This window comes from Pagrus major, chromosome 19, assembly GCF_040436345.1.
Source record: "Pagrus major chromosome 19, Pma_NU_1.0".
Lineage (NCBI taxonomy): Eukaryota > Metazoa > Chordata > Actinopteri > Spariformes > Sparidae > Pagrus > Pagrus major.
This window is the reverse complement of record NC_133233.1, coordinates 16,386,045-16,412,052: the sequence shown is the minus strand read 5'-3', so window position 1 is coordinate 16,412,052 and position 26,008 is coordinate 16,386,045. Positions and strand designations below refer to the sequence as shown.

Sequence of the window (26,008 nt, the reverse complement as noted above, 5' to 3'; positions counted from 1 at the left end):
ACAAAATGCAAAGCAACAATGGTCAATTCCCTTGGCTCCAAAAACTCTGGTGATCATTTTTTTCTGCAAGTGTCTGCACATATACAATGTGTGACCGAAGAGAAATAGTTAGAGACATGCACAAAAATACAGAAAATATGTCTAAGTGTGTTGCGTGTGAGGCCTGAAGGTCTGCGGCAGTTTCTTTCCCAAAAAATTAACATGAGCCGACATGAACCACTTCTCTCTTCTCTAAAAACCTAAAGCGAGCATCCATCCCTCTTTCCACTGCCTCTTTCTCTCTTTCCCAGTGCATCTCATATTTCATCTTTTTAACTCCTTTCACCGCGCCATTTCTCATATCCTGCTGGCCGGAGAGTCAATTCACTGCGGCAGTCAAACCGTTAGACAATGTAACTGGATAAATTACCACCCAGGGACAATAAAATATTAATTATAGTTGGCAAGGACAGCAAGAAGTCTTATCTTATTATCTCCATCTTGAAATTGTAAACGTCTCACAAAACCCAAGCTAGTGAATCATGCTTTTGTGAAACACGGCAAGAAAAGATATGACACCCATAAAGCACAGAACATGGTCTGCATTATAAAGGCTGGCTATAACGTCAACTAGAGCTTGACGACTGAGTTTAAAGATGAAGGTAGGTCTGAATGGTTGGTCGTCTGTCTCTTGATTGAGCTTCAGACCAGTTGGACCCTTGAATATTATATTACAAATGCAAAATCTTGACAAATATACAGATGATCCTGTAGTTTTGAGCTGGTTAATACTGGATTTGCTTTAAAAATAACAGGATTTTATTTAGAGCTGCAACAATTAATTGATTAGCTGTCAACTATTAAAGTAATCGCCAACTACTTTGATACTTGAAAGTCAAATTTCTCTCTCAAGATTCCAGCTTCTTAAATGTGATTATTTCCTGTTTTCTTCACACCTCTATGGCGGTAAACTATGTTTGGGTTGTGGACAAAACAAGACATTTAATGGAATCATTCTGGGCTTTTTTGAAACAATGATTAACCTTTTCTGAAACAATTTTCGGACATTTTATAAACCAAAAAATAGATCATTGTATTAATTCTTAAGTTATGGCCAAAAATGTGTTTTGTGATGTCACAGTGACCTCTGACCTTTGGCCACCAGATAATCAGTTTATTCTTGAGTCCAAATGAACATTTGTACGAAATTTGAAGGATTCCCTAAATGCGTTTTTGAGATATCGTGTTCACAAGAATGGGACAGACAGATGGACAGACAACCCAAAATCACAATTCCTCTGGCCACGGTTGTCAGTAAATAATAAACAGATATACCAACAATAAAAATAATTGTAGTTTTAGCTGGAGCCCCAATTTCAAGCCTGAATATACAGTAACTAAAACACTACATAAGATTGCCATTTTTGCCACGGAGTGCCCTATAAAAAAGGTCCATCGATGAATAATTCCCATCACTTCACCTTGCAGACTGCTGACCCCTCCTGTGCTCCTAATATAAACACACTATCGTTTAAACACACTCTGGCTTGAGCCAGACACACTAGGTGCAACCAGCCGTTCCCTCGCCAGCCAAAAGGTTGAGCACCAAGTATGGTCCTTTGGTTGCCCTCCAATCTCCAGCCTCCCTGTTCTCGGGCACCCAGACTGGGGCGGCCATATTTCATCCCCCTTGGGTGATTGTGTAAGTGCCTGGCTTGCCACTCCATCCATCACGTTAACAGCGTTCTGCCCGATTGGAGGACGGAGGGGGTCGTAAACCGTGCCTGACTGGTTGCCCTAACCCTGCCCGCCTGGCACCGAGCCGGGATGTTTGGGGATGAAGGGATTGGAAGGGCTGCGGCTGGGCTGAAGGGCGGCTAGGGCAGAGCCATCGGATTGAGGAATATGCTGGCACAGCAGCGGCGCTCCATCACACACAAACACACATGCTGCTGGGACATATGTCAGTGGAGAGCTGGGGGTGCATGCCAATGCAGAACGCACGGCGCGCCACAGGCTCACTTTACTCAATTACGCAATAGACCTTTACCAGCGGCACGTGAAGGACAATGCATTATAAGCTTCATATTGCTTTCTACACGTGTGGAGGTAATGGATTAGGAGGTCTCCATTGCAGTTATTGGCTTTTCACTCTTATGTTATACAAAGTCAGCACCTAAACCATCTACGTGACCATCCAGCCTGACTTTCAATACACGGTTGTAATATTGCGCTGACTTTGTTATATGCATTAGGCACGCATGAGAAGATACAAATTGAGGATGAAGTCAGAGAGCATGCAAGTTAACATATTACAGACAGAATCCAATATCGGCAACGAGTTCTTAATGAGGTCTGAGAAAATGTATACTGCACAAGGCTGGGAAAAAAATAAATAAATACACACGTGAGCATTGGAAAGGACTCATCTTGAAGCACCAAAGCATCAATTACAACTTAAACTCAACCAAGGTCACACTCTCCCTGCATCTTAAATACATACAAGTGCATGCATAAGGAAACGTGAGAGGGGACGGGTAAGAGTGAAGGAGGTGTAAGGTAAGAGAGTTTTATAGTGAATCATCGACCCCAATTTAATGTTTCAGCTCTTATGTTTGTGATGGATGGACACAGCAAAGTCAGGCAGAGGAAGGAGAGATTTACTCAACAATAATCCGGGAAGAGAAAGACAATATAGTGGGCTATAGAAAGAAATGAAAATGGATAAAGTTAAGAGTTGCGCGGAGAGAAAGCGGAGGAGAAGAATAACATCTGAGAGGGGCAGCGAGAGTGATGGAACATAAAGAAACAGAGGGAAAGGAGCCGGGCTGCAGTCTGTGGCGACTGATCCTGCTGTGTAACCGAGTGATAAAGCTTGCTCAGCAACATCCCTCTCACATCTAACCTTCAGGGACCAGCGTTGTTCTGTTGTCTCCACTCTGCCTCCTCCACACTCTGTAAGAGCTCTGCTCCCCCCCCCACCTCGACTCTCTGCATTCATGAGGCACTGACTCATTCAGAGCCTGTAGAGAATGAATGAGGGTAAAACAGACGGAGCAGTATGGCAGCAAAGAGCGGGAGAGGCATGAATTAGAAGTGTGATTGCAGTAAGGCTAAAGCCCAGGTGGCTGATGTTGCTTTTGAATTGGTGAATTTATCTTCACAGCAGAGCGGTTGTGTTGTACCTTATAGATTGTTTCTGTTATTTTGCTCATCCTTTGTAGCATCTAAGACTGCAACTAATGACTTATTTCTGATTAATTTGCTGTTATATTTCTTTTTCTTCTTTAGATTTCCAGAAAAATGACGGAGAGCTCATCTAAATTTTCCACTGTCAAATTCAGACTGTATGTCTGACCAACTCTCAAATTATTCAATTGACAATAAGGCTGTGCAATATGACAACATATATCATGTGATGAAGGAAAAACGTCTCTCATTTCGTATTATGCTGTATTATCTTTATTTCGTTGTGTCGCAAATCACACTCCCATCACACTATGGCATTGTTTTGCATCATTTGGATGATGCCGTCAGGAAGAAAATGGCCTTTTCATGTGTTCATTTTATATTATCTATTTATTTACAGACAATTTGCTATATAACATGTATCATTATTTGGATATGAAATGACCTATAGTGGGATATGAGATTTTGTTTGTATTGCACAGCCCTAATTTACAAGAATATAAAACAGAAAAAAGCTGGGTTTTTTTGGTTAAAAGAAATGGCTGACATGGTTGAAATAGTTCATATATAATCAAAAAGTGTCGACTTGGAACTGCCAAAGATTACTACTTCTGCGAGAAATGCAAGGAATTCTGAAATATACTGCACCCAGCTGCCTCCATAGTTGCCTTGGCTGTGCATGGAATTTCAGGCATAACAATAAAATGGCGTCTGCAGTGTCTGTCCCCCACCATCCCCCCCTTCCAACCTCTCTGACCTTCTGTTCTCCTCACCCCTCACCCTTGAGACACAGCCAGAGCAGCGGAGAAGGAAGGACGGCGAATGCAGAGCAACCAGACCTGATGAGAAAGCACATCGCACCCTAATGAAGCAGCTCCCCGGTGGCCGAACTCATTACCACAGATTAACGATTTGATTTAATTACGTGGACGAAATAAGAGGACGGGACTTTGGTTGCCTTGTCACAATGCTGTGGGGTTAAAAGGTTGAGGCTAAAATTCACACAACAGAAGAATTATCATCATGTGCAACTCCACACAAGTTGAAATTAAACTGCACCCGATGTCTGTTTATGTTTACATGCAGGCCATATGCAGTAAGTCTCATTTACTTTGGGATTTGTTTCTCCCCAGTTACTGTCCTGCAATAAAGGCTGCTAAGGTATGAGCCTGCCTCTGTAATCCGTCTCCGCTCTTTGGCTGGAAACTTAGTTTCAATGAATTATGTAGCGCTCCACCTGCCTATTAGCTTGAAAAGCTCAGTCAGCCTCCAAACAAGCCTGGGAATGGATGGCAGGCAGCAACACAGCGACCTTGGATTTGTATTCAGTGCGCTACACCAGAGCTGTCTAATCTGTGAAGGATGCAATCACATTGTCTTCCACGCATTACTCAAGAACTGTGTCGTGTTGATTTATTTAGCATTATGCATTGCACATTACCTATTCACTCTGACCTGGGAAAATAATTGATTTTCACACCTGCTGTGCGACAGGAAAAAACTAAATGTGCTATTCTGCTTTATTTAATAACATCTACTTTATAGGATACTTCATCACACACACTCATGAATTCTGATCTTCTGAAATGTACAGTCAAGCTCAATACTTGAAGCTCTGCGGAAAGTGGAGCTGCAGGTGATGGTTGTGTGACAGATCATCTATGCGGCTGCAGAGAACGAAAAGAGAGGGACGGCACTCTATGTATCCCTGTGTTATAGGGATCAATTCAGTCATGTGACCTTCCCCAGCAGAGAGACAAGAGGAGGAAAAAGACAATGAAATAGGGGAACGACGGCATTGTCATGGCGACTTGCTGACATAGCAGTGTCTTCTTACAAGTCCTAACCTTACAGTTTTACCCAGAGGGCATGCACAGGGCGACTGTGGCCTCTCACACATACATATACAGACACACAGGGAGTAAGGGCAGTTGGAATAACTACATTAGCATGCATGAGCTATCTAGAGGATGATAAACCAGAATGCATCGTTGTTAAGTAAAAGGCATGGTTTTTCTTAATCTCTAAATCTCTTTAACATTGCATTATGATCTAAAGGGTTAGGGTGAGATGGCTTTGAGTTTTTCAACAGAAAAATCACATAGAAACAAAAACTAAGGAAAAGGTTTGGTGGAGCAGTTAATATACTTGCATCTTATTTATAATTCTACTGTATTGCATTTCAATAATAAAACATGAACTGCTGAAATGATTTTTTGGAATGGACGCTGTGACTCACAGAAGTAATAAGCCCCGGTAATTTGATGTCTCTCGCATAAACAGACAGAATACTGACCACCCTGCCGTGTGTGTTGAAGTGTGTGTGTGTTCATGGCTATTTTGTAGCAGCCTGGTGTCATTTGCATGTGATTTAATGAAGGTAAACACAGCAGACGGCCGTGCATAATGGCACTGCGCCCTGCTCAAATTGGAAGCTGCAGATGTATCAACATATCTGTCCTGGTGCCTTCAGGTGACTGCAGGGATTTAATGAACTGAATGAGATTTTCAGACAGCATAAAAGCAGATGTGGACAACAGATAGGGAGATAAATGTCTCTGCAAAAGTTGCTAATCCTCATACCATAAAAGAGCAAATTGTCCTTCACAGCCTTAAGAGAAGAGTTGTCGTCATGATAGTGCAGGTTCCTGCATTAAGTATGAGGGGAATAATGGAACAAAGGTCTAGATTGATTCTCGTATGAGTGCTTCCTATAGAATAATAAGGAGGGCGATGGATATCCTGACAGAGGAAGTGAGGGGGCATGAAAAGAACAGAAGGGCAGGGAAAGGTAAAGGTACAATATGAATACAAGATATTCACTCAAAATTATATTCAGGCATTGAAAGAGAAACACATACACCAACACATTTTAGTAGCCTGTTGGAAAGAGATGAGTGATTAGATGGGTGGGATTGGTAATGTGGGATGTGGGAAGTAAATCTGAATAGCCACAATAGCACATATTGTTCAAAAAATAGACACAGACGGATGAAAACCCAGACAAAATCAGTGCAGCTCCAGTCTGGTAGAAACGGGTCAAGAAGCCATTTTCTGCCATGTGTTAAGCCAGCAGATATAGTCTCTGTGATAATAACATGCAGATTTTGCTTTGCGGTGGCACACCAGTTGGCCTAGTGCTTCCAGTCTGTCTGGGCACCCAAACAGAGCACAGCCTCAGCAGGTCTATAAATATGCCTGGGTGCGCATACAATTGACACATTGCAAAAGACTATCTTTTCTATTCTGGAATGCTCCAAATTCATTTGGTTGAACCTTAAACAACACTAAATGAAGAAAATGGACTACATTTTTTCATCATTTATAATTTATCAAGCCCCTGTGATGACTTGGACATAAGATTTTCAAGCATTTACTTCACTGTTGGACAACCAGTTTGCTTTATAAAGTAGGAAAACACAACATTTAAGGTTTTAACTGCATGCTACTGGATATTTTATTGAAAGGACATTCTTTATTATAATGTCCACAGTGGCTGGAAAGGTAAGACTCTTATCTACACATAAATATCTGACATGTTTATATTCATCCAACATTTAATAGCACAAGCAGTCCAAGAAGGTTCTGTACAGTACGGGTGTCCCACAGGCAGAACAGTGGGTGGTAAAAGGCCGAGACAAGTATGAAGTACAGATCACGCCTTGTAGAATATTTTAATGGATCAAGTACAGTAAAGCACTTTGATCCCGGTGTGCAGTCAGCACAGTCTGGTACAGACCAAGACTTTACAGCCAGACGTGACTCTGAGAACCATATGAGCTGCAACATCAAAGCCTGTCTTACTTGGAAATCAACTTTCAAGCCACCCATCAGGTCTTTGTACCACTTTACCTCGAGGCATTACTGTTATAAGCCCTTTAAAGCAAAGACACGACTGGTTACAAGGGGCGCGAAGAACTTGATCAGCATCTTACGTCTGACTTTCCAATCCCTTCCCCCTTGCTACAGTGTTCCTCTGTACAGTGAACTATGACTTTATGACCTCTCTCATCCAGATGCAGGACAGCGCTGATACACACAATAAGGCCAGGTGAAGATCCAATTCATAAATCTACTGTACACGCTCCACTGATCAGAAATTAGATCCTCTTTTGCTTCTCGCTGCGGGATCGTAACGCCCAAATCTTGCTATAGTGCAGGAAAAGCCCAAACAATAACCAGTAATAATAACATTTTCATCATGCAAGCCGCTATACTTTCTGTGCAGGGTCCCCCCAAGCTCACTTTGCTAAATCAAATATTTAGAAAAAGAGAGGAAAGTGAATGGAGGGGTTTATCTCTATTTCTAGCTGCTCCTCAGCTGCAGGAGGGAGGCTACAGTACAACAGTCAGACAGACAGCCATGACCATGTGTTTCCTCACTAACTGATATAAGACATAAAAGCTGAACAGCATAACAATGTGCATGCATAAAAAGAAAAGTCATGGCAGCAGTGACCTTCAGTGGTTACAACTCAAGTTTCTAGCATGCAAGGCGTTCCTGATGGACAAAAGTGCACATCTTCTGCAGTGCAACTTCTGTGCACATCAGAGTGGTCACGGATCCTAACTCTGTTTCCAAATCTGCTGATTGTGATTGCTGGCCTAAGGCTTCTGGACCTGCATGGACAGCAAAAGACCACAGATCTGATGCTGACGAGGTCTACCAGCATCCTTTTAAGAGGCCGAAGGGGCTGGGGAAGTAGAGAACGGCTGAATGCAAAGAACTCTAAATGGCAAAGTGGTAAAAATGAACTGGGAGCAAGATGATGGAAGGAGAACCCAGCCAACGATGCACAGCAGGTCAGCTGCTCATTCCTCTGTGCTGCACCAGAACACGTGACTGGGCCCCTAAATCCATCACTGTCACATGGACAAACACTGCATTTGAGACAAAAGATTTTAAGTCCGAGTCGAGAGGACGCTTTTGGGATCAAATTTGATCAAGTGGAGGTTCCTTTTTGAAAACTATTGTGATTTTTATTGAATGAAACAGTGATTTTGTTGACGACTTAAGTGTCCCAATTGCTGTTTTTGCATATATTTGTATTCTGATTGATACTGATTGATTACGCTTGGTTGCAACTAACAATTATTTTAATTATTGATCAATCCAGCCATTACTTTCACAATGAATAGATTAATAGTTTAGTCTATAAAGTGTCAAAGATTGTGAAAAATGCTTATTACAATTTCCCAGAGCCCACAGTGACCTCTTCAAATTGCTTCTTTTGTCCACCCAACAGTGCAAAACCTAAAGACTGTTCAATTACTATCATAACTGACAAAGAATAGCAGCAAATTCTTACATTTAAGGATGGAACCAGCAAATGTTTGGCATTTTTGCTAGAAAAATGGCTAAAACCAGTATTTCACCAAGTGATTGATTGACTAATTGTTGCAACTAGTATTTTAAATGTGATGTATGGCTGCTAATTTTTTGCCCCAACTCCAAATGATCCAGTTATACTAGAGACTGAAGGCACCCCTCTCTGACTGATGTGGCTGTAAACTTCTCCAAGGCTCATTTATCGTTCTCACTGGAAGTCTATTTGAAGGCAAACCTGATAAAGCCTGTGGCAAACATCACTGTTCGCTGTTGTTGTTTTATAAACAAGAACTGCTGAAGACTGTTGATATGAGTGAGTGATGATTCACTTTTGATGTTACCGTCATATTAAATTCTGTTCTCACCTGCAGCCACAAACGGTATTTTTGTTTTATGATTGTGAAAGCTGTGCACAAACAATCCTGTTTTATCGTCAGTCAAGAGTGTGTTGGAAAGGAGGAGAAAAGTTCCCGTCATCTACTCCGGTGTTATAAAGGCTTATTTATTAGACAGTTGGAAATCTTTTTCACTATTTCTTCCTTACAATCTCCTCTTGTGACAACCCAATCAAACCAACATAGTTCTCTCTAACTGGCTTAGTGATGGGATGTCATTCAAAAGGCACAGCTGGAGAGAAATGGGATCATTCCTTTCTTTTTCATATAACTTCACTTTTAGATATTACTCAGAAGGTTCTCACTCACCGACACATTTAGTGAATCCTTCTGCTCTCCACTTATTTGTCTCACCTATCATCTTTTGTGGTTTTCCTCCTGATCCAGCTTTTTTATGACTTTTACTCTAATTTCTTGTACTTAATTTGAGCAAATACCAATTTTTGTGTATAATGGATGATTATAATTATCAGTTTCAAGCATTTTCTGGCATTGAAAGCTCCTCTTTAGACAAGTTCGGGTCTGTATGTACCTTTCAAATGTACAAAACATGACGCACAGACAGGGACAGAGACTCCGCTGTTGAGCATATTATTTTTTCCACACTTTCTGGCCGAGCTGTTATGTCAACAAGTCGCTATTCCAGGTGAGGATTAGTCATCAGATATGTGAGATCAGGGGCATAGTTAAGGTTTATAAAGGCCTCTTTGGTAGAGCCGAAACGATGAATCAATTGGTTATCAACTATTATTATCAACAACTCGTAACCACCAGCTATTTTGAAAATGTATTAATTGGTTTGAGGAATTCTTTAATTAAAAAAAAAAGTCAAAAGTCTCTAATTCCAGCTTCTTAAATGTGGTTATGACTGAACAAGACGTCTTATCAACATTTTATAAACCAAACAACTAATCAATTAATCAAAGAAATAATCAACAATGATAATAATTGTTTCTTTCGAGGTGAAGATGCTGTGAGTTTACAGCATTTTCAGTACGAGCCATTGTGGAGAGGAGGACTGAGCCTCTACCTCCATCAGTTGACAAAGATATGCAGTTATTATGCCATCCATCCAATCTGAGAAGATCCTTACATTAATTCCTCTCATTCCCTCTTGCCAAAACACACACACTAGTGGAGTGTTCCCAAATGCAGCATCAAACACACCAAGTCTGTTACCACTCTGTCTGTTTGTCTACGCATAGTTAATGTTCCAGCTTTTGAGAGGGACACAGATTATCTCTTAGCTGATGAGCAGCCATGAATGGGGCATCTGGTCTGGGGGTATAACCGCATTATAGTAGTGAGTATAGGGGGCTTAGGAGTTAGTTTGCCACAAGCTTGCACCTGCAGCTTTTCAGCCACTCTTATTGAAAGATGTGGCACAGCAAATGTGGTCTGTGGTGCTAAAGCAGTGCCCCCCCCCTCATCTTCGTCTTGCGCCAAAGAATTTGACCAATTCATTAGTACATCCTCATCCAATTCCTGCACCAGCTACTGCTCAAGAGGAAAATAAACAAGAAAGAATGCCGATTACAAAGCTCGAAAACATGGTGGACGTTCACACACAAAAGCACCGTTTTAATTAGTCTACATGAGCTCATGCATCACCTTCAAGAAAACATCAGACATCTGAGATTAACCAGGATAACAACGCATATTCTTAATCAAATTTACCGCTGCACTTCATGTCTGCAAGTGTGGTTTTTGCAAACTTGTGTCCTGTGTTAACTCCATTTCCTTGGCAACAGTGATTACTGTTCATGAGGACATGCAGCATACTGAGTGACATAGCTGCTTTCATTCACAGTTATGTGTCAACGCAGGTAAGAAAAGAACCGCGGCAGAAGAGCCTCCTACACACTGTGACAGGAGTGTATGAAGCCAGTCTTGACGTTGACGGGTCAGACTTCTCTGCAACTCGTCACACAGGCGCATATGTTCAAGCACCACTGCCATGCTTGCAGGAAAACCAAGCATACAATCTGCAATACAAAACCCCGCCTCTGGCAAACACTTGTGCTCACTCCCAACAACCCCCAAAGCCCCAAACCTCACCAACCCCCAAATGCAGGTGCACACACACTCACACAGATATATATGCGCACAACCACCCCCCTGTGCAAGCACGCTGCCAGCTCTCAACAGCTGCTCTCTTACCATTAACAGCCCTAACAACAACTAGGCCCCCTAAAATGTAAAATACACAGCTCTCGGAACAAAAGCCTGGAAAGACATTTGAATAAGAGCAGAGGATTTGGGAAATTATTATAAAAAAGAATCCTACCTTTATTGAACTGTTAGATGGTATTTTTCTCCAAAACATCACACAACAATGAGCAAACTCAGTTAAAGAAGTATTTCACAGCTGGGATTGAGAGACTTGGCTGTCTATGCAGTAGAAAGACAAATATTTTTGAGATTGGTGCTAGATAACCATAGAAAACAGAAAAAGGGCTGTGGTATTCCCTTTTGCTCAAAACTTAGACCTACAACCTACAACAACCAGAATGCACTGCACCGCAGCAGACCAACAAACACTCCTGCTGATGGGTGACGTACTGCGAGTTGGGTGGTGCTTGGTTATGTGTCAGAGTCTGTTTTGAAACAGGAAACAGTAAAGCAACCAGCTAGTAACAAACAATATCATATTACATCCAAACGGCAGACTAAAATATGTTTCTGGGAACATTTTAGTCAAAAAACAGACAATGAACAGGATCGTGGTTCGTATTTAAAAGAATCAAGAATCTTGGTCATCAGTGTTTGCCACACATATAGTTTATTTGGGTGCTGCACCAAGGTATATTGATGGCCACCCAAGTATATTTGGCAACCCATTTTAGCATTTTATACTTTACATTTTTTAAATTTCGATTAAATCGATTCTAAAGAAAGATAGTTGATTTTAGAGTCTCATTCTCAGGTCGTTGAAAAGTGACCAGGGTGTCTGCGGATGCACACTTACAAAATGTGGAACCAGTACAAAAAAACCCGGTAGTGGAGGGCTCTGGGTGCAGACAAAATTGAGAGAAGTTTTACATTATTCATTTGTGTTTACTACCAAAATTGTAGGGATACAAAGCTGGTTCTGCAAAGTTCCTGTTTAACACTCTTGTCAAAACGCCATCTCTCCAATGAGTGGTATCACGTTTACATGTTAGCCCATTGGCCTGCGTTACATAATGCAAAACCAGCTTAATGCTACATTTAGTGGCATAAAAGGAGGCTGGCAGAGCCGCTACGACAGACAGATGAATGTGCATTGAGTAATTTGTCCCGCTCCCTACGCCTGTCAGCCTACATTTCTAGTCTTAGTGCAGTATTTTTCAGTACATCTTTATGTCTGTGTGTGTCAGTGTGTGTAGCAGCGATCCCACAGGGTGAAGTCAGAGGACGTTTAGTGCCGTTCATCTCGCTCAGACTGGGCCCCTTTCCCTCCAGGAGGCTTAACACTTGGGCAAGGTCTGAAGGGGACAAATGCCCATTTAAGAAAAAAAAGGCAGTCTCACAAGGACAGCCAGTGTGTAAAAATGTCAATAGACTACACACATTTTCCCAAAAAAGAAATGCTTTCACACTTTCACCAATGTTGCTCTGGCAAGAAAATCTGTTGGACGTCCATATGTAGAACAATATTTGTTGACATTATCCTCCTTTGTGCTCCACATGTTCTTACACTTATGTAAATGCCATTAACACTTCTCCCCTCCAGCAGCCCTCGCTCCTACGTTCTCCATCTTGCCAGCACAGGGTCAAGGAGAACAATAGCCAGTTTGCCGCTTTGAGGGCATATCACGAGAATGGAGGAAGATTTTCTTTTTTTTTAGCTCTGTGGCAAAATACTCCCGAAAACACCCTTGAGGCAGAATAAAGTTGGAGGATGGACTGAGCCGAGCAGATGAAATGCACAAGAGGGAGAGAAGGGAATGTAACTCAGATTGACATGAAGGTACAGGCTGTCTCTGTTCGGTATATGTAACTATTTGATAGAGAGAGAGTTGACGCAGGTCAAAAATTGCATCTCCCAAAGCAACTCAGACAGTGTTTCTGTCTTCTTGGGAATCCAGAGCTTGATAGCAATAGTACCCTGTGTGCCGATAGCCATCACAGTACATACAGTACCCCTGGCAACTGATAAACATCTGGTAATCACTGACAACAACTCATTTCCTGACTGGACACAACAGGCAAAGGAAGGACATGTTTCTCCTCACAACGCTGATTAGCTTAATCAGAGAATACACACAGAGAGGCTGCAGGTTTTTGAGTGCTTTCAGGCAGCAGATATAAAAAGGCGAAAGACCTCTGAAGTAAAGTGGACTCTTATTTTTTTTGTTACTTGCCATAAAACACTTTAAGCACAAAATCAGATGTGACAGCACTATTTGAAAGTACAGATGTCACATAAAGACGTGTCATTAGTTAGATGTGAATCGGATTAATTTGTGAATGAGGCACTCCAATTTGTCCAAATTAACAGACGCTGTTCAGGTAATCATTCAATCACCCAAACAAGTTCAGTAATTAGGATTTGCGGCTTTGTGGGTGGGAGGGAAGCATCTGCAGTCATGATATAACATCTGGCCATGTCTGAAAATGCGAATTCTCTTCTATTTTCCAAGCTGATTTCTAACATGTGAATGTCACAAAACACACAGGAAGTAACATTCTCTTGCAGCGTTTCTGAGCAGTGACAATTAAACCACTTCAAAGCTATTTCGGGACATTCTTCAATTCTAACCCGAGCCAACAAGAGTCAGGGTTCAAGGAGGATTTGGAGGAACAGCGTGGACCAAAGAGCCAGCGAGAACAAAGAAAAAATGTCCATTTATTTCCCGCATAGCTGAAGACAAAAGGTTTCTCAGTGTTCCTGCTATCACAAACAAACTCTTGTGGCATTTCCCCAGGAACCTTCCCACACTGTCAAAACAACCCGGCCACGATGCTGAAAAATGGCCAGAAGTCATCGGCCAATGAGGTTGAGCGATGATCACAGAACAGTTGTTGTGGACACCTGCCTGGAAACAAACGGACTCCCACACTCTCGTTCTCTGCCTTACACCATCACTCCTACTCTTCGGGACTGATTAAAGGTAGAGTTGTCTGTGAGGAGGGCAGGTCGGTGGAAAAAGTTTCTGAAGCATGGACAGAGTCATCAGTGGCACTGGACCAGCCCCAGAGGGGTCGGCGGTTCACAGGGGAGTCGTCGTAGTACTTGTAGTAGTGGGAGCTGGCAGCCCAGCAGTCTGTAGCTAAAAAAGGTCGCCTGCTGCTGAGTAACCCTGAGGGCCTGTGTGTCCAACAGGCCTGGGTGGAGGGAGAGGGGGGCAGAGATATTTAAAACCGCCTTGAGAATAAGCCAAGGGGACAGTGATGAAACAGGACCAGGCTTCTTTCTATATGTGTGCCAGCCTCTGATGGGGCCAAACGTGAACCATACCCAATCTTGAAATGTGATCTGTCCTGGCCTGGAGGGGCAGACAGCGGCTCTGGGGACTTGTTTTTGCTTCTGCGTGTGCACAATCTGCATTTGCTTTGGCTGCTGAGCAGAACAGGACATACAGTTTAACGAAATTGACTGAGTGTGCACAGAAAGGGACGTGGCAGGGCCAGGACTGATAATCCTCAGCGTCAGATAAAATATAAACAGCAAGGTATGACTGTAAACTAACCATTTTTGCCTCTCTAACCTGGTAGGGACACACATATATATATACTCCAAAGACACCTCAGCAGAGAGACTGAGACCAACTGTACTTTCTAAATTTGTCAGAGAGAGCAAAGAACACACCCCTTGTGCTTATGTGAGCGCCCCTCTTCCTAAACTGGGCACCACCTCTTTTCCTCCCCCTCCTCTTTAGTAAATAAACAAGCCTCTACAGTCCCACTGTGTCAGACCGGTGCTGCGTCAGATGCCCTTGGTTTTTCTAACAAAACATTAATAATACACGAGCACCATTAACACACATCAATTCGCTGTGTTAGTTTCAGAATGAGCTGCAAGGTTGCAGCTAAAGATTATTTTCTCGATTAATAGAGACCTATTATGCCTTTTCATTTTTTTTCCTTTGCTTCAGTGTGTTATATAGGTTCTTGTGCACGTAAAAGGTCTTGAAAGTTAAAAGGGTAAAAGTCCGCACCAACAGAAACTCCTCTCTCCCACAGAAAACACTGCTCCTAAAACACCTCGTCAGTAGTCCTGCCCTTAATTGCCATCACACTGCATTCTCGTGTCACACATTTCCATAATTAAAGCCCAGTGGCTAGTTTGGCACGTGAGAATTGATTTAGTACAGCTGCTCTGTTGTTGTTAGTAGCGCTGGGTCAGGCATGCTTGAGCTGACCAATCAGAGGAGACTGGGAATTCAGGGGGGGGAGTCGGATTCAGAGAATTCTGACCTCTTTTTTGTTTTAAAAATGTAATCATTGCAGCTCTAGTCATCTGCCGACTGCCGGCCAGGAGGAATCAATTAACCTTATCCTGCATGTAGAGAGGGTGACTGCATGCATATTTGCATGCAAAGAGGCTGCAAAGTCTAGACAATAAAAAGGTTATTAAAAAACAACAGTGCATAAACAAAGGATCGTAACAGCTGTGACCTGGGCCTTCCAGGCTATGAAAACTGGCTTGTCTGCTGTCTCCAACTTTACTTTTAATAAATTATGTTTTTAAGTCATATTTTTGTGCATCCTCTAGAAGATAATGTGGACACGCAAGCAGCAATCTAATCAGAGCTGACCTCTCCATTCGTCCCACATCAATAACCGCTTCTCAGCATCATTAGCTTGTAAATCACAGAGGCCATCAGCGAGGGAAAGAAAAAACCCGCCCCCTCTCAGTCATAAGGGGAGGTCACAGCCACTGTCCAGAGCTGGAATTGGATCAACAATTCAATGAGGAGAATCTAGATTATTGATCATTTAGATGTGTGGGTCATTATGTTGCCAAATCAGATGGAGATGGTGACAGATTGGAGACATTCAGAAACAGCAGAGACAACAAAAGAAGAACAAAAGCTGGGCAGTGCTTCAAATAGGTTTGCTTCCAGTTGAACCTTTACTACTCAACTCAGGAACAGAAACCTCATCTAATGCAACGAGCCACCTTCACACAAGATGGAGTAGCTTCTCAAAGAAGGGTGCAGACAAACGTTCACCATAGTGACACCAAGAATGGTGTGCTGTAAATCTGTTGGTGCAGAAAGAGAGAAAGAACTGAGGAATGAGGTAGAAATGTAAATTGTGCACATGGTGGCTAGTTCAACACCAGAGCTGCCACGTCTCTAGGGTGGTATAATAAAACAAGACAATCCTAAAAAGAGAGAGCCACAAAGCCAAATTAGGTGTACCCTAATTTCTCCATTTCCTCAGAAAGTAGAGTAAAAGTTCAGATGCCATGCCCGTTATATTACCATAGTGACGTGGGGCCAGAGCTGGGAAATGGGGTGACAGGTCAGTGGGAATGCCCTACTGTGTATGCATGCATACACAAAGATAACATACTGAAAAAAGACACACACACTCACTCTTTCTCTCCCTCCAAGGGCACCAGAAGTACCCCTCAGTGTAAACCGCATTGTCCTACAAAAGCGAGCAACTCCTCCCCTCTGAGCCAGTGTAAATTGAGATGGGGTTTACTTTAATGGGTTTGGGGAAAAAGAAACACCTCGAGGTGAGTGTGGGGGAAGCCTCCTCCTCCAGATATGGGTAGCCTACATCTCCACAAAATGAAGTTGGGAAGGCACGGAAAAGGCTTTGAGGGTGAGCAGGTTTATAGTAGTGATCTATTGCAGGGAGAGAGGGGGATGGGTAGAGGTCAGAAAAAGAACATTTCAATTCAATTCTTATACGTGTCCAACAATGTTTTTCTAAGGTGAAACAAAGAATTTCAATGTCTGAGGGTGGATCCTACTCAAGCCAGCACTACCTGAACTCCTTCACCTGTAGCTGAATCACGTACCAAAAATACCAACAACATAGCTCCAAGAATGTCACAGATAAAAACATACCCAGACAATAAAACTGAAGCCCAGTTACCATGGTTATTTTAGGTATCTGAAATTCAAATCAAGGACGTTTTCCCCTTTATCTCCCCTGCTCTGACATGTCAGAACATGTCTCTTGTTTTCCCAAACAATGCTTCGCTGGAACGAAACAGATTATCCCTCTGAAAATAGCCATCAAGGTCACCGGAGCAAGTGCTGCTTTTGATGGATATCTGTACGAGGATGATGTCTTCTTGACTGTGATGGCTCAATGAGCCTTTCGAGCCCTGATGCATTCACTCTGGAGTGCTTTGCCAAGGTGAGGGCACAGCAAGTCTGTGTTTGAGGTTGTTTTCCCCTTGTTTTTCCAACAGCTCTGCTGCATTGGCTCCCTGTGACGCAGGGATCTGATCAATACTGGGTCTCCAGGGCAGCGGAGCAGGCAGCAAAAGGACTCAACAGTGAATGTGCTCCATAGGCTGTGTAATGTTTTGATCAAGGGCTGGTGTCAGCACACTGTGGCTAATGCTGTGCAACCATCTACATGCTGTTTGTCATCCAGCAGAGTGCATGAATATACACAGACAGTCAATTAATCAGTTAGCGGATCAACTGAAAAGTCAAATCAAATGGATTAATCGTTCAAGATATTTATCAAGTGGAAATGAAACATTCATGATGGTTATTTTATTGCCGAATGAACAATTTACAGGTCTTGGTCTGTTAGTTGGACAAAACAAGCAAATTAATGACATCAAACTGGGCTCCATGTACCTGTGATGGCAATTTGTCAACACCGAAATCAAAATTATCATCAAAACAGTCACACCTTGGAGCCCTGTGACGACTTTCATAATTATGATCTATCTTTTATTTCATTGTGTCGCAAATCGCACTCTTTACTAGAGCCCGGTTGATACTGGATTATTGTGGCTGAAACTTCACTGGGAATTTCATAATTATAAACTACCCAAGCATCTTTCTGGACAAAAGTTCTCGTATCGCATAACGGTCAACATATATGCCAATACCAATATATATGAGGACAATATCGGCCGACAAATATATAAGTCGGGCTCCACTCATTATAGAGGTCATTGGTGGTCATTTGGGGAATGCTTTGTGTTCTGCTGCACAGCATGGATGCAAGCAGGTAATTTGTATGAAGACAACACAAACAAACATGAAGGAGAGTGAACGTGACAGAATGGGGTAATTCTACACAGCCAAGAAAAAATGAGGATCTTGTATCAAAAAGAGGGGCTGCTTCTGTTGCATTGTTGGGTTGAGATTTTTGTCATATCACACAGCCCGAGATGCAGCCCGACACTAAAGTCAGTGGGGCGTGACCATCTGTGTAAGACCCTGCAGCAGATTGAGGGGTGCCCCATGTCCCAATAACCCAACTACGGGGCGCAGATAGACGGGAGGATTACCTCTGCAATCATGCACTCCTTTATGAACTATGTAGAGAATGTGGTATGTATGTACAAGGTAAAACCATTAAGGCCAGAAAAGCCTCAGCATACCAGACGATTAGGATACCTGCGCAGAAACGTACCAATGATTTGGAATAAAACAGACACAACAGAAACGCGTCTTTTCTGGCTTCACATGAGAAAATGTTGCTTTACTGCTGCTCACCTTCTGTGCACACACACACACACACACACACATATACAAGCGCAGACAGTATGGGACCATTAATCATAAGCAACCCAGTTCTGCTTCTCATCCCACACTCCTCTCATGTGCTCCAAGGTTGACTTTGCAGTCTCTGTATTTACCTCAGTGTGGTGCAGAGGTTGCATGCCGGGGAGATTAAATCAAAAAGGACAGAGGGCAGGGGGGATATGAGTGCATTGTTGAACTCAGCGGGTACATGTACATGCCCTTCCTGGTAAACATCAGCAAAGCCAGACCAGTGCATGACTGTCTTTTAGACCTATCACAATGCAAACATCTAATCCATTTATAGTGGAAATGAAATCAGCAGGGATACTTGAGACTGATTGTGTTAGAGACCACTAACGCAGTCACACATCAGAGCTGCGGAGCAAGAATAGTGGAACTACTCAAGTCTAAAAAATGTTTCTGTGTAAAACCGCCTAACTGCAATACAATTTCTTCACTTTCTCTAAATGTCAATCACAGGCAAGGGAAAAAAATGCATTACAGTGCTTCCAAATTGTCTTACCCAGGTAGAGCGATGCATTTTCTTTCTTCACATTGTCATCCAGGTAGGTGGGCCCCAGGGTGTAGATCGGTGTCGAGCCCATGCCCACCAGTATCTGGGCACAGATGAACAGAGTCACATACAGGTTGTGTTCGTTGCCCTCCTGGTCACGAGGGCACGACGCCACATCAAGCAGGTCACGCCCGCTGCTGTTGCCGCTCTGACAGAGGCCTTCGCGGCCCGTAGATGAGTTCATCTCCTGGATCTGGTAGGGTGGTGAGATGAAGTGCGGCAGGGAAAACAACGCTGCCCCTATGGCGATGACCACACCACCCACAGCCAGCCAGCGTGGCCTCTGACCTCTGCCGCCAAAGTAGGAGATGAAGACCACCACCAGCAAGCTGCCGATGTCGAAGCAGCTGACCAGCAGGCCGGACTCAGAGCTGCGCAGGCTGTAACGCTTCTCGATGGTGGTGATGACGCTGCTCAGGTAGCCTGAAACCATCAGGGACTGAATGAAGGTCAGGTAGCACATGCAGAACAGGAAGCAGCGGGAGTCCCTAAGGATGACCCGCACATACTTCCTGGCTGGGATGCGGATAAGGCGGGTGAGAGAGAAACCGAGTTTTTTACCCCCAGAGCCAGCGGCCCTGTGGCCATCCACAGGTAAAGAGCTGCTGAGCCCCACCATGCTGGAGGCGGAGGGGGAGAAGTCTGTCCTGGAGGAGGGGGACTCTGCCTGGCTGGAGTCTGGGGTTTTAGGTTGGAGCTCGCTGCTCTCCTGCACTGCCACACAGGTGTGGGTGGTTTTGACCAGCGGACTCTCCGCAGCCTTTCGTTCCTGCCGACAGGGTCCATTCAGGATGGGTAGGCTTTTGGACTTGAAGCAGTTTTCTGAATCCATGTACTGGTCCTGGAGCTCACGGATCTCCAGAGACTCAGACAGGTCGCTCCCTGTTTCCTCATTGTCCGATGAAGTCATGGCACAGCTGGAGATGTAGCTTCCGACGGCTCAGGTCAGTCAGTCAGTAGCTGGTGCCACATGAGGACACAGGGGAGCTGAAGAGAAGACTCTGCCCTGTCAGTGGGACCGGGGCGGACTGAACCCCTCTAGTTATGTGCATGTTTTATTCCACATAGTGGCAAACTCCACCTACAAGCCACTAGTGATGATAGTGGTATCATGAATGAATACAGAAGAACATCACCTTCTTTAACTTAACACTTGAGTTGTTTACAATAAATAGATAATAAGATTTCAAATAAAACATGTAACCATTAACAAAAGGTGCTGCTTTTTTACAATGTTATCCAAATTAAGGATCCCACGTTGATATTGATTTTATGGCTCTTTGTTAGAAAGCATCCTTGATTCATAAGGGCTTTTTTTGTTTCCTTTGTCCCATAGCTGTGCAGCATCCTGAAAAAAAGAAGAAGATGAAAACAGGAAATTATAAACATTAGCTACCATAAAAAAACGGTTGCTACTTCCAAATAGCCACGTAAATACCTTGAAAAATAACCGTTATCACTTGTGGCAATATGGAAATATGCCCACCCTTGATTAAAACTGCTCACTTCGTATGGCTAAAATGCTTAACACAAAAAAAATATCACACAAAAAAGAAAAAAAAAAAAAAAAAAAAGAGCAAACAGTCGCATCGGTGTCAAACTGTCGCAGCGTGGTAAGGCTAAATAACAGCCCTTTGTCAAAACGAGAAATATTCCTAGAGAACAAAAGACCACGCTGCCCACAAACGTCTCAGTCATGACTTTGAAAAGAAATAAAACCTCATATTCAACACGAGACGTTTCTGAAATTAACCAAACAATAAGTGTCGGCCTCGAGCGAAACGGCGACAAATATAATGTGACACAACTTGTAGGGAAAGGGCTGTAATACTCACACAGGACAGAGGGAGGTAGCCTGTTGTTCTCCACGGAGCGGCCACTCACTGAATGAAATCTGTTTGATGCGGATGGCTGCTGCTGCTGGTGGGCAAGTGCTTCCTTCACTGACCGTCGGAAATCGCACATTGTACCGTTAGGAGCGACAATAAAGTGGGAAAAAGGCGCTAAATGTGACACATTTTGATTAATAAGACTAAATAAGTTATATAACTGATGATTACACGACAGATTTTGATCTATAAATGTACTCATCAATAAAAGTTACCCTGCACAAACTCATTTTATGCCCATAACGCGAAGCAGCTCTTTGCTATTTGAGCTCTAAACTGTTAAAACAATCCCCGATAAAAGTGTCTTGGTCTTCTTGGTTGGTATTTTTCACCAACCACACAAACGTGCGACAAACCTTCTTTAAAACTTTCAAGCTCCGAGGTGAAACACAACACGACGAAGGCAACTTCAACGCAGCAAATCTCGGGGGTGAATCGGCCACGTTTGGGATTTGTAGTTTCTTCCCCGACTCTGACGCGCGTTCACGTCCCTATCTGACTACACATACAACTGAAATAAGTAACAGCGGATATCGGAGACACAAGCAACGGTGAATATTTCTGTGAATATTAATACATTCATATTTTCACGCAGCTGATTTAGAATACACCAACTCAAGGACTTCAAGTACCAGCATGCTTCACGGCTCCATATGTTGGCTTGTTTGGTACACTACGTCATGTGGACAGCTGAGACCCTTGCTGACCCAGCATTGATTGACTGGTCACAGGCTCCTATAGACAATGGGCTCAGTGGCTGGCAAGTCTCTCTGACGCAATAAATTGTAATCAAAAATGTCTCCAGTGAAGGCATTTTATTTCCTCAGAGAATACTAGCACTCAGTCATTGATGAAAAGTACTTCAACTGGTATATTACATTGAAAACTGTACTGAAATACCTCTATTTACCTTGGAGGAATGTAGTTTATACATACCTTTACAGCTGGAATTAATCTGATATTCCTGTTACATATCAACAAGACAATCACATTCATGTAAGTCATATGAAGACTTTTCTTTTGAGGAGGACAAGTGTAGATTTTTTTTTTCAAAATCTTTTATTTTTTGAAAGGTAAAATATAACTTAATGTAGAATAAATGGAAAACATAAGACAGCTGATAGAGACACACATTTTTCGTTTAACAGAGAGAGAGAGAGGGAGTTGACTCCCTGTGACTGTCAAAGGGATGGATGACTTTCCCCAAGGTCATTAATTCATTTCCTAGACTAGGTAGGCTGGGTGATCAATCCCGCTCTTCCTCCTCCTCCTCATTCTGTTGCTCTTTGGTTCTCTCCGTAGCCTTTGAACAAAGGCTGAATGTCAAATCTCCGCTTCACTACACAGCAAATGTTGAATATTTTTGTGTTGTCTCTTTTTAAGTAACACATAAGCTCAGCTTTCTATTTTGATTTATGCGGTCCACCATTTGCTTGTGCGTCTGACAGGGAATGATAGTCTCTCAACAGTCAATCAGAGGGATCGATGAGAAGCATCATGGTCCATCATAGACCTCTGTGGCCTCCATTCAAGAGTTTTTCATCCCTGTCTCTGGCCATCAGCGTGCAGCAGCCTGATCAATACCACAAACCACCATGAATACACACCGGCATGAGGAGATGAGAGGAATTATTTGGCAGTTTATCATCTCTGCAGAACCTCTGCAGGTCAACCTCGAGCAGGAAACCTATTAGAGGACTAAACGTGTGATTTGCTTTCACCTGCAAAATACACTGTTAATACTACATTCACGTAGACTTCTATCAAATATATACTATACTATACTATACTATATACTATGGTTTTCTTTCTTTCTTTCTTTGGTTCTGTAATTCGTTTGCTTTGTATTATTTTCCCTATTTATCTACTTTCCTATTAATTTATTCTAGTTATCTATTTACATATTCATTGATGCATATATTTATAAGTTATCTTTCAACATGTGAACGGAGAAGAATACAGAAATAAACACAGAAATAAATATGTAAAAATAAATGAATGAATAAAATGGAAAAATAAAACGGAAAGTAAATAAATATGGGAATTGATAATACAGAAGCAAATTAAAACACAAATATCAAGTTATGGCACAATTTAGAAATTAATTACTGAATTTCATGTTTGGTGAATTTACTGGCATATAATTTAAATATTGAGCCATTTAGTCATTTCCTTATTTCCTTATTGTCCTTGTCAGTTTCAGTTCTTCATAACAGGATACTTAAGTCCAAAACAAGACTGATATTCTAATTCTTTGTAATCATGGAGAAGACGATGAGGAAGTTTAAACAAAATAAGTGATTCGAACATTCACTGTATATACTGATTGTCCAAAGCACATTTTAAGGGTCAACTCAATGTCATTGATTTAGAGAAGTGACCCTTTTAGCCCGGGGACATTTAGTTAGTCCATGACCTTTCACAATAAAACTGAGCGAAGGAGAGAATGTGACTGGAGACCTCCCAGATGACAGGAGCAGCTTTTTCCCAAAGGTTAATATGTTCATGCATTCCCAGAAATAGTGTTAATGGACTACAGTGCGGCTTAAGAGGAATTTGGCTTGCAGCAGCAGAAGAACAAAACGTGTTTGTCTTTGGTGCAGAAACACAAACAGAAAACTTCCCATGTGAACGAGTGAACCAGTACAATAGAGACTGAACAAGCATGCCTGCATTTTTAAAAGGGGAGGGGGGTCTCTACAAAGCTTTCCTTCATGTCTAAATGTTTCCCACAATCACTGCCAGTACTTGTATTGCATTTCTCATATACCCAGCAATAAAACACACAGCCTCTTATTAGAATGACTGTAAAAGCAGTTTATTGCTCACAGGGGTCAGAAATCAAACCTAATTAAAATATCAATATTTGTGGGGGATATTCAGACCAGTGTTCTGCAGAAATGGATCATTCCCTGTATATTGCGTAAAAAGTCAATGAAACTGTAAACTCAAATAAATAGCAGACTGTCTGCGTGTCACCCTGTAAGTAATGTATTAATAATGTGATGGAGCAAAGAACTGATTTCATATCCAAGCACTGCCTCCACAGAGGAGAGAAATACAACAGCGCCCTCTAGTGTACAATCTTGTTGAATAAACCCAGAAGCAGCAGGGTGTTTGTGTTCCTGAACCTGACCAGTAGATGGTGCTTAGACCTCAAGATTGGCATTAAACAAAGGCTGCTTGTTGTGATACATCACATGCAGGTGGGCTGGGAAATGACCACTTGAGAAGCATTGATTTGTAGAAGCATCTGTCTCTCAAAACTTCTTTAAGTGTGTGAAAGAGCAATGATAAAATGCTGTAGTACTAATATATAAAAAGTTTTTTACAAACAAAAAGCAAGAAAAACATAATTTGTATCACTTTAAAGTTACCATGATTAATAAATGTTTAATGTGTAGTTAATCAAACTTCAGTTCATAGTTATTTTACTATTGATAAACAATTAAATGTTTTATAAACATTTTAATAAGCAATTGTAAAGGTTTATAAACATCAGTTAGAACTTAATAATGGGCATCCAGATAATGTTTATAGGTGAACTACACAGTATTTATTAACCATTTACATCAGTTGTTACTCTACAGTAAACAAATGTTTAATACATGGTTTATAAAGCATTTCATTGTCTGTTTACAGTGAAATAACTATTAACTAATGTATACTTAACTATAAGTTGACCATTTCTTAAAGTATTTGAAACTTTTTTTGTTTTTAATTCTTGGAAAAATACAAAATCCAGAACTGTGTAAAGACATTTTTCACTTTAGTACTATATAATATTTACAGGAGTGTAGGAAGTATTCAGATGCTTTACGTCAGTAAAAGTACTGATACTTTACTGAAAAAGTACTCTGTTGTGAGTCCTGCATTGAAAATGTTACTTAATTAAAAGTATGTAACTGAAATAAGGAAAATGTTCTTAAAGTATTAAGAGGAAAAGTCTTCAGTGCAGAACAAAGTATTATATTGTCTCATTAGATTATCATTACCCATGCATTTAATGTAAAAGAGGGATTTTACTGTTGTTAAAGTGAAGCTAATTCAACTATTTTGTACAAGACTCCAACTAATATTATTTTCACTATGAACTAATCTGCTTATTATTTGTCTTCGTTCCTCAATTGATATTGATATATTATAATGATCAAATTCCCAGTACAGTTTACTGTTTCAGTGCACTGATTTAATTTTGGACAATAAAGTTTATTGTTAAACTATAAAATATTCTGCCTCTGTTGCGTATCTTTGTGACAAGTGTTTGATGAGCACATTTGCAGAATCATTGCAAAAAGTTCAACGCAACAGAACATCGAACCCAAAAACTGAGTATCGGTCAGGCTGTATTCACTATGCACATTCTGTCCAATCACAATAGTCTAAACCTTAAAATTATTTTAAAATTATAACAATGGTTAATCCATGAATCATTTCCTCTGTACTCGTATGAACATTTGTTTAATTATTGACAAAACAAAATATTCCTTCAGTCCTTCATATGGGTTGTAAGCAAAACACTTAATTTGTACACTTAAGTAGAAGAAGTAACTAAAGCTGTCAGATAGTTGTAGTAAAGTGAAAATGTAAAATAAATGTAAAATGAAAATATTTGAATCTGAAATGTAGTGGAGTCCAAGTCCAAAGCAGTTTATGTAAAGTATAAGTACCTCAAATCTGTACATAAGTATAGTTCTTGAGTAAATATACTTCACTGTATTCCACCACTGATTATCTACATTCAATAATAGCCAATGTTTTGATTTTGGCATTTAATTTGTCATCTTTTTTTCTTCCGTATCCAGCTGTAGACACTGGATCCAGTCTCTATCATATGAGTGAGATCTCCTGTCAGTTCATGAGTGATGACATCATCATCCTCATCATCCTCTGCAGCCTGTTCAGACACTTCCCATGGCCTTGGGCCGCTCTCCCCCTGCTCCATCCCACACTCTTCCTGTTAACCATCCCAACTTTATTGACATTACAGG

The 26,008-nt window shown here is 41.7% G+C and overlaps 1 protein-coding gene across 2 annotated transcripts in view; it reads right to left on the bottom strand.

Annotated features, from left to right (window-relative positions):
- The window catches only part of slco5a1 (solute carrier organic anion transporter family member 5A1), a 42,397-nt gene extending 20,994 nt beyond the window's left edge, over positions 1-21,403 (bottom strand). The window contains exons 1-3 of one of the 2 annotated variants that reach the window (XM_073488804.1): positions 21,374-21,403; positions 20,964-21,071; positions 19,078-20,476 (exon numbers count right to left, since the gene is read on the bottom strand). In XM_073488804.1, coding sequence (XP_073344905.1) covers positions 19,078-20,038 — 961 coding nt within the window. In that variant the 5' untranslated portion in view covers positions 20,039-20,476; positions 20,964-21,071; positions 21,374-21,403. Of the gene's footprint in view, positions 1-19,077; positions 20,477-20,963 lie in introns of both variants that reach the window. The other variant, XM_073488803.1, reaches the window with a different exon arrangement.
- Between the last annotated feature and the right edge of the window lie 4,605 nt (positions 21,404-26,008).